General features: G+C 36.8%; 1 protein-coding gene across 2 annotated transcripts; it reads right to left on the bottom strand.

Moving 5' to 3' along the window:
• Positions 1 to 1435: 1435 nt before the first annotated feature.
• Positions 1436 to 8914, bottom strand: LOC143706205 (uncharacterized). 2 transcript variants are annotated; one of them, XM_077197872.1, is made up of 5 exons: positions 8337 to 8826; positions 7130 to 7272; positions 6714 to 6892; positions 4636 to 4957; positions 1436 to 2348 (listed from the first exon to the last, which is right to left on the bottom strand). In XM_077197872.1, exons 3-5 carry the CDS (start codon positions 6886 to 6888, stop codon positions 2027 to 2029), a joined length of 819 nt encoding a protein of 272 aa, XP_077053987.1. In that variant the 5' UTR covers positions 6889 to 6892; positions 7130 to 7272; positions 8337 to 8826; the 3' UTR covers positions 1436 to 2026. The 2 variants fall into 2 exon arrangements, with proteins under 2 accessions (XP_077053987.1, XP_077053986.1); XM_077197871.1 differs by lacking the exons at positions 6714 to 6892; positions 7130 to 7272 and having other exon boundaries at positions 8337 to 8914.
• Between the last annotated feature and the right edge of the window lie 409 nt (positions 8915 to 9323).

The raw sequence follows: 9323 nt of genomic DNA, 5'->3' as shown, positions 1-9323 counted from the left end.
GCACAACCAAAACAATGTTCTTCCACAAAATGCATGCAGTTTTGTATGCTTAACCACTAGGGGGCCAAAAGTTGCATAGTGTACCTTTAACAGACAAAATTATTTTAAAGTCAAAATTATTAGCTCTTATTATCTAATTATTATTATCCTTTAGCTCAAAATGTAGTGCACGGCGCTAGAATCGCTGAAATCATGGGTTTATTTCCAGGGAATGCATGAACTTAATAAAATGTGCACTTGAAATGCAAGTCCCTTGCTATATATATATATATATATATATATATATATATATATATATATATATATAAAGCAACAGTAAAGAAAGTGAAAATCCTAGCCGATTTGGCATCACATATTGTTTCAAAACAAAACCACTGAACAAAAAACAGAGGTCTGTGTCAAGTAAATGTAATTTCTTCCTGTGAGAAGTAATAGCAGGAGGGAGAAGGAGAGAGAGATAGAAGCGGAAATGGAGTGAAATAGAAATGGTGTGATAGTGAAATAGACACAGAGTGATAATGAACCAGAAAGATAATTGGAGAAAAAATGGTTCCAAATCTGTATTTTCTTATTTCTTACATTTGGAACACAAATTTTTGTTTTTGAAGAACTCTTAGACATCTCTTGTTAGACAGATGTAAGGGAACACAAAATACTCCATATAGCGTGTGTGCTATAATACATCTTCTGAAACCGTCTTATGGCATTTTTGGTCCTTTTTAGAGTTTGACAGATGTAGTAATAGCGGTGTACGGAAAAAATAAGGGTTTGGAACAACATTTCTGTTTAAAACAGTTTCTTTAAAGTCGTCATGAAACAAAATTTGCGATAGTCTTTTCTTTCCTATTGTGACGTTTATCTGAGTGAAACTGTTTCTCGAACAAGAAAAAAATGTAGGGTGGGACTTGTTTTTGTGCATGGGAAATTAAATGGATCGTTGTGGTTTGCTATTGGTGGATCTCATGAGTGACAGATTGCCCCGCCCTCGCGCCAGTAAACACATCATTAGAGAAGAGAAGTGAATGCAAAAGGGATGGGAAGTTATTTTGATTAATGTTTACGAGGGCACATGAATAAAAAAAAATGTGAACGGATAAATCATTTATAATAAATGCAATAAACTGCAATATTCCAGAAAAAAATTTCATTTTGATTCTATGGTGACTGTGACAGGAAATGCAGAGGTTTTGTGTGATAATGAAAAGCTAATAATTAATTAACAAAAAATCGTTCAGATAAAGTAATCATTTAAAAAGATTTTATTTGTTTATCTGCATGTCAACCAAAATCATAGAACTATGAACTTGCAAATGTGTTAATAAATTATTGAAATATTAACTTAATATTCTTCAAGGAAATATTTTGAAAAAACTGTTTGGGAATCTGCTTTAAACAATTTCTATGAAAATGACGATTTTGATGAAAGGTAGACTCCTTTGTGTTTTTTATTAATTTAATGAAAAATCATGGTAACAAACATACTTCATGTTCGGAGCACAAAGTCTAGCTCACACTCCTTCAGTCAAACATAAACAGCATTTACAGTACAACCCATTTTACTGCTGTATTGTGTGTCAAACAGTACTTTAAACGAGGTAGAGCAAGACATTTTTTATCCATTAGGAATTGATTGTGAAAAGTGGGTGTTACATAACATAAATCAAACCATCATTTAGAACAAGAAAATGGGGACAAAATTTTGATTTCAAAGGCAAAATCATGTCCCAAAAACCAACAGCTGGTAGTAAACTGCCATTAAGTGAATAAATATAAAAATATTCATGTTTAAAGAACAAACAAGACCTGCATGTAAATCTCTCTGAGATATGTCTAGTGACAACACCAGAGCAAATATGAAGTAACCACCTTGCCATCTACAGGCCAAAATATGTAATATGGATTACGAATGTGTAAAGGAACATGAGATGCACTTAAACACACATGCACAGTACAGCTATATTCTTCACAGTCCAGCTGAGAACATCCACATTTGGAAAGCAAGCTTTTTGGCCAATCAAGCAAACTTTTAACACTCCTCTTTATCATTCTGTCCTGAATCCTTGGCCATCTTGTCTTTCAGATACTTGATTTTGAGTGAATAGTACTCTTCCTGAAGCTGTAGGACTCGTTCTTGTCTGCGCAGCACACACATCTCCAGATCGCTCTTTCCTGCTGATTGCGTAGGCGGGGGTGAAACAGTCTCTGTGGTGTTTGATTGGCTGTCATTTGCACTGTTAACTGGCTGAGCGTCCAACACCGGTGCAATCTCGGCTGGAATAATGTATTTCTCCTCTTCTTCCTCCTCATCTTCCTCATGCGAGATTGCACTCTCATGCTCAGTTTCAGCTCTGTGAGAGGACAAAGCTGTTAAATTAGCAAAACGGTGATTAGCAAATATATTACACATGAAAATTCAGTCACCCTAATGTTATTCCAAACCCACCGGCTGTTTTTAATAGTAGCCTATGCATTGTTTTGCTCACCAAGGCTGAATTTATTTGATCAAAAAAATACAGTTTATGATATATTATTACAATTTAAAATAACTATTTTCTATATAAATATTTTAAAATGTCATTCATTCCTGTGACACAAAGTTGAATTTTCAGTATCATTACTCCAGTGTTCAGTGACACATGATTCTTCAGAAATCATTCTAATATGATGATTTACTGCTTAATTATTATCAGTGCTCAATTATTTATAATGGTTCTTATCAATGTAGAAAACAGTTAATAGTTTTCACTGCTTAATAGTTCTTGCGGATTTTTTCAGGATTTTTAGGTGAATAGAAAGTTTAAAAGAACATTTATTTCAAATAGAAATATTTTGAAGCATTATAAATGTCTTCATTGTTGTTTTTTAATATTACTTAATATACAGATGTTATCCCATAATTTTTTGATAATTTGGGTTATTTTGTTGTAATAGCTTACACATAGCACAGGGAGGCTTTATCTGAATCGTTGAACTATTTACAAAAAAAGACAGTCAGTAATAAAATAAGAACAAAAACTAATTGCAAACGAAAGCACAAATAAAATACAATACAATGAAAAGGAAAATTAAATAAACGTGGCTTTACTTTTTTCAAGTGGGTCTAACAATTTTAAACAAAATTATCGTGATTATCAATATTATCATGGTTTTGTTAAAACGAGGTGAAAGTGTTCAAAAAGAACTGATGCTCACACTAAAAACAGTTTTATATTTTAAAATCAACAAACAACAAATAAAACAAGCAGCCCTATGCAATTTTTTTAAGGAAGATAATATTCTGTGGCATTTCCTTCCTTATAATGACCGTCGTCAGTAGCAGCGCATTATAACACATCGCACATCCATGCATCACAACAGACGCGCTCTCTCATTTCATTCAAATACAACTTGCCGTCTTGCGTCACCATTTTTGATTGTACTGTAAATGAAATCAGAGTTGATTTATTGTTTACAGAATTTGATAATATTGTTGTGATCATCTTGTCTGGACGATTGTTTTGTATGCTGTACAAAATGGATTTATAAATGGGTAAGATTTAAAACATTAATCTATCAATTCGATATGTCCTCGTAATTATGTGGTAAAAAAAAAAATCGGTGTAATAACTGTACAATGAATATGTTTGAACTTTTTCGTTCATCATTGGCTGATGTGGCTCATAGCCAGTTATTGCTACGGACTTTTCTTCGCGGAAGCTTCACGTTTATTTCAAGTGAGTGAGATCAAATATTTAAACTCAAAACAACATTTTGTGCCCAATTATTTCCCAGACGTAGTTTTAGTATTGAGGTCAAAGTTAACTTGCCTTGCGTTCGCTATAAAACAGCATGTGATGGTCACACAAGACGACTCGGCAGATTTGAAGTGTTTCCTCGACTTTTTTTGTGCATGTTCTGCAGACAGAGTGACCATGCCTAATTAAGTTTCCCTCAGGACTTTTGTAAAAGACAAAATAGGACCACCACACCTCAGATTTGGTCCTCTTAAAAGGCTGAAATATCTCCCGATGGTCGCTAGAGGTCATTGGCTTCCGCCATTACTTGCCCATTGATATAGCCCACAGTGAGTTATTAAAATCGCGATAATCAAACACGGTTATAATGATAATGACATTTTAAATGATAATACTAACCGTCAGTACATTTTATCGTGGTTTATAGTGAAACCGGTAATCGTCCCATCCCTAGTTTTCTCTCATCTATTTATGTTCCAGAACGGTATTTACCCGAATACTCAGCAAGACAAGTTTACAGACATAATTGTGTATGTATTTGACCGTTTAAGCGCAATAAGCAGGAAAAAGTCGTCAGGTTGGTTCTCGCAAGCTGTTTGAGAGGCGGCTTAATGAGCGATCAGTGGTGCACATCTGGTGTAAGCGCAAAACCTGCGGGAATTAGTCAAATTATGCGCTATTGAACCGGAGCGAATGTCACGAGTGAGTAAGTAGAGGCTGGTGTGTGTCAATTGACCGTCGGAGAGAAGAGAGAGTGAGAACATGCAGCTGGTATTGGTGTATGGAAATATCAATATTTTTGACAACACTACTAAATGATCATGTCGAATGCTTACATTTAGAAAGTTGGACATGATTAGAAATGAAAAGAAAACAGGACAACAGAGTTCTGTGGTCATACCCTGGAGAAGCGTACGGAGTCATGTAGCTTGTGCTGGGAAATGTAGAGTGTCCTTGGTTGTGATGAGCGTGTCTGTGGTAAGACGGATGTGGCAGCAGGGACGGCCGGTGGATAAACTCCCTCAAGAGGTTCCCTTGAAACTCCATCATCTCCTTCCACATGGCCATCAAACTCGCCTGTTCCTCCTTCTGTTCCTCTCTGGCTTCCCTTCGCAAGCGTTCCTCATACTCCCTCTGGTTCTGCACATGGAGAGCGTCTTGATCTCTTACAGAGTCAGTAATAGGATGTTTTCTGGCCTTCTTCCTCGCAGGTTGAGCAACAGCTAAAAATAAGAGCACACAACAGTCAGTTACGCATGTTCATATCATGATTCACAAACGTTTTTTTCATCCTTTGACCCAAAATATTTTTTCTTGAATTTCCCTCTGAGATTTTGAGCTAATATTTCAATACATTTTGGAAAACCCAAATCAATCAGATCTTTTTTATTACTATTATAAATTTCAAACTGATTTGCAAAACTTAATTTTTTTCAAAAGAATTATGTTTATATTTTAGGGATGCTCCGATCAGGATTTTTGCAGCCGATACCGATAGCCCATTTCTTGTCATGGTGATCGGCCGATACCGATCCGGATACCAATGCTTAATATACTTAGGCTACGTTTACACATAGCCGGGTATTTAGAGAAACGAATATTTACGGGGTGTTCGTGTAAATGAGAGGCCAAACCGCAGGGAAATATCTGCGTTTTCCCTTAGTGTAGACGGGGCCTTAATATAAGACCAAGATAAATACAAACAAGATGGAGCAGTCTGCTGCAGCCCACAAAGTTTAATTAAACATTGTCCAATAGAGGGAATGCGCGTGACGTCACCGTCAGCTGGAGTGATTGAGGCCAAGGCCACTGAGTGGCAAGAAGACTGAGCGGCAGCATTGGTTTTCAGCGTGAATGCCGTGAAAAACACAAAAAACACATCTAAAACGGGAACGAGCTTAGCTATTGACTGTACAACTACATTTGACAAGAAATCTGAGGTATATTTTTACAGACTGCCGAAAGCTACAGAACAGAGAAGCAAATAGATCGCTGCAATTCATAGAAACAACTGGACTCCAGGCAGCGAAAGGTGGATTTGCAGTTATCATTTTTGTGTCAATATGCTGGATTTAGTGGTAAAATCATTCTCTATATATTGTATTGTTATATACTGCAGTGACAACTCATCCATCAAATATTTACCACTGTATATTCTGTATAATTTGACATTTTTAAATAAACACTGACAAAAAACTATACAAGTTTTAAGTCTAGACGATACGATGATATATATAACATTGATATAAGTGATAACCTGGAATTTAGACCTGCCTATATTGTATTTATATAAAGCGTTCACAGGCAAATTTGCTGTATGTATTTCCCCGGTGTCAAAATCAGGCACATATAAATGTCAGGAAACACGATTCCTGGCTGCATGTTAATATCCATGGATCACTGGATCTTTAGTAAGTTGTAAGGAACACTATATTGAGTCCAATCTTTAGTTTAAACTGATAATCGCTTGTTTTACTTGCGTTTTCACAGTTTCCTCTATTAAATCCAGTCAGGCAGCTGCACTTCTGCCACTCAGTCCGGCTGAGGGGGCGTGTTCCGGCGGGAAAGTGACGTTAATGCATTCCCTCTATAGTAAACTTTGGAGGACAACATAAACATTTAATCACCTAAAGAATTTAATCACCTAGAGAAATCTGATGTAACTTCATCCTTGTCCAATATAAGTCTGAGCAGGACAAAAATTAAATAAATAAATAATTTATTAAATTAAATTAAAATTAAAATTAATTAAAAACATATCTAGGGTAAATTTTGGGAAACTTTCCATGGGAAGTTAAGCTGGGGAATTTTGGAAATATTCCAAGTTGGAAACTTGATGGGAATTTAAAATAATTAATTGGGATTTTTTAAAAACTATATCATAAACAAACATAAATATACACATTTTGATTGCAGAGTGACCAGGAGCTGTCTGGATCGGACTCATTTCACTTTGAATGGAAGCAGAGGACCTCTTGCCTGGGGTTGCTTGTTTTGAGCCCTGGGGAAGCTTTAGGCACTTGACTATATGCTGCTGCATTTTTGTGGCATTCTTAACATAGGTCTTTGCACAGTATTTGCAAATGTACACATCCTTTCCTTCTACATTGGCTGAGGTGAAATGTATCCAAACATCAGATGGCGCACGTGGCATTGTTCTGTAGAACAAGATTAGAAAAAAGCTTGTAATGAAAACTAATGCAATGCCATGCAGAAGGTATGATAGCTAGCCTCTTCAATTGTCAATGAAATTGTATTAGCTAGCTTACATTTAGCATATCTGATTTACTGGCTAGCTAGCTACTGTATAAACACATTTTGATTTTGTATTTGATAGTTTAACTTTAAGACCATAGGTCAAATATGTTTACCCTGGTAATGTCATCAAAACTTACTTGACTTGATGTAGTCCTTGGGCTTAAATTAAGTATTGTGGCTTCAATAGTGCTGCTGTAGTGTCTGTGCAGGATTCTAGAAATGATCTGAGCATGTGATGGAGGAATGCACAGTGCATGCAGGGGGCGTGGCCTCAAGAGCTCTGCAGGAAGTAGTGAGCATGTGATTGAGGAATGCACAGAAAATTCAACTGAATTTGCATTAAATATGGTTGTTTTAACATGTTTTTTCCAACTACATCAAAGTTTCCTGGTATAGGCCAACCTGCAATTTTGCAAATGTCCCGTTTATTCCCATGGAAAGTTTCCAACTTTGAAAATTCCCAGAATTCTGCAACCCTATTTAGATCTGAGATTATGATAACTGGACACTACTTGTGGAATTAAACATGCAAAAGAGGTCGTATGACAACAAGATAGCATACTGCATACTTACAAGCTATTTTGAACCAACTTTACTTTGTGCACATTACTAATGTATGCTATGCATTAGGAAGTAGCTATAAAGCTAGTATTGTAGGCAAAACACAGCGTTCCCTTCACTTATTATTTGTTTGGGAAATTAAAAATGTTAAATAAACCGTATTGCACATAAAATAGCCAAATTAACATCCAAGTAAGGCCATTTTACAGCAATGTACAGTACTGTGCAAAAGTCTTAGGCACATTCTTAGGCACCCAAAAAATAATAATAATTGTTTTACGCCAGTTATTTAAGCTATATCTTTTGCTGAGTGTGCGATAAGAAAATATCAGTTTACATATCCAAACATTCATTTTGCCATTAATTGGAATAATCCAGTGAGAGGTTTGTCTGCACAATGAGTCTGACAGCAGCCGGCGAAAATCTGATCTCAACATCATCGAATCCGTCTGGGATTACATGAAGAAACAGAAAAAACTGAGACAGACTAAATCCAGAAGAACTTTAGAAACATCTCCATGACGCTTGAAGAAACCTGCCTGCAATGTAAACTGATATTTCCTAGGCTACTGACACACTATTTCATTCATTCATTCCTTTTATTGTCGTGCCTAAGACTTTTGCACAGTACTGTATAGTGTTTGTCATGTTTATAATTGCACACTGTTTGCACAGTTTATCATTGCACAGTTTGTGTATAAGCGACATGCAGTGTATAGTGCGCATTATCTAACATACTGTCTAGACTGCGTTGTATTTAACATGCAGTGCGCGTCAACGCACCTCCTGTCATCATGTCCTCCGTCTCCGCGTCCTGACTGACGGACACGTCGATATCAGTGGATGTGCTCCTGCTCTCATTCCGCGCGTCCTCGATGGATGTACTCTGGGGCTCTTCGAGTTTCACATTATTATGAAGTGTTGAAGTGTTCGTAGGGCGGTTGCAGCCCCAAATGGACTTGCAGAGATCATAATAATTCCAGTACACCCTGCCGTGCCCGGTGTTTTTGTGATGCTCGTGAATTTTCAGGAACTTCTGCTTGAGTGTTTTCAGTTTGGTGGTGACCTGTCGCTTGGTTCTGTGGATGCCCTGCGCCCGAAGGAGCCTCGATATTTCGGCGTAAATAAGAGAATCGCGAACGGTCCCGCTGATTTGCCTGCTGATTTCTTCGTCCTGTCGGATGTACAGCAGCGCCCTCGTCTCGGTGTCCGTCCAGTTTCTCTCTACTGACATTTCTTCATACATTTCGCGGCGTGGAAACCTTGGGCAATCACGTAACATTAGGGGGTTCATTGACTCAAAACATCAGTTGATTCTACTCTCGCGCATCACGAAGGCAAGGCCTGCTAATACATGACGTATGTACGTCACTCGTTCGGAACTTTCTGATTGGCTCAGACTGACAGGCCGCGGCAGCCCTCTAGCGGCAGAACATGAAATATAATCACAAATCGTTCACTTATTTCAGTAATACGTACAGTAATAATTAGGTGCTTTCATTGTGTATCTGCGTTTGGATGAATACATATTTATATTAGCCCTTTTCGATGGGATGTTATCTTAGTAGTATATTTGAACGTTTTTTCGGATTTTTTTTAATGATTATTATTATTATTTTATTATTATATGATATATAATGAATGGTACATACTGCATTTTTGGGGAATAAGAAGATACATTGAAACATTTATTTTGATTTGGACATACAGTAGGGGCCAAAAGTGATGTCAGGCCAAGGAAAATTGAGATATTTGATTATTATAAACTTG

Source organism: Siphateles boraxobius, unplaced genomic scaffold (genome assembly GCF_051911475.1).
Source record: "Siphateles boraxobius isolate OS27281-9 unplaced genomic scaffold, OSU_SipBor_1 41, whole genome shotgun sequence".
NCBI classification, from domain to species: Eukaryota; Metazoa; Chordata; class Actinopteri; order Cypriniformes; family Leuciscidae; genus Siphateles; species Siphateles boraxobius.
This window is presented reverse-complemented; position numbering and strand designations above follow the sequence as displayed.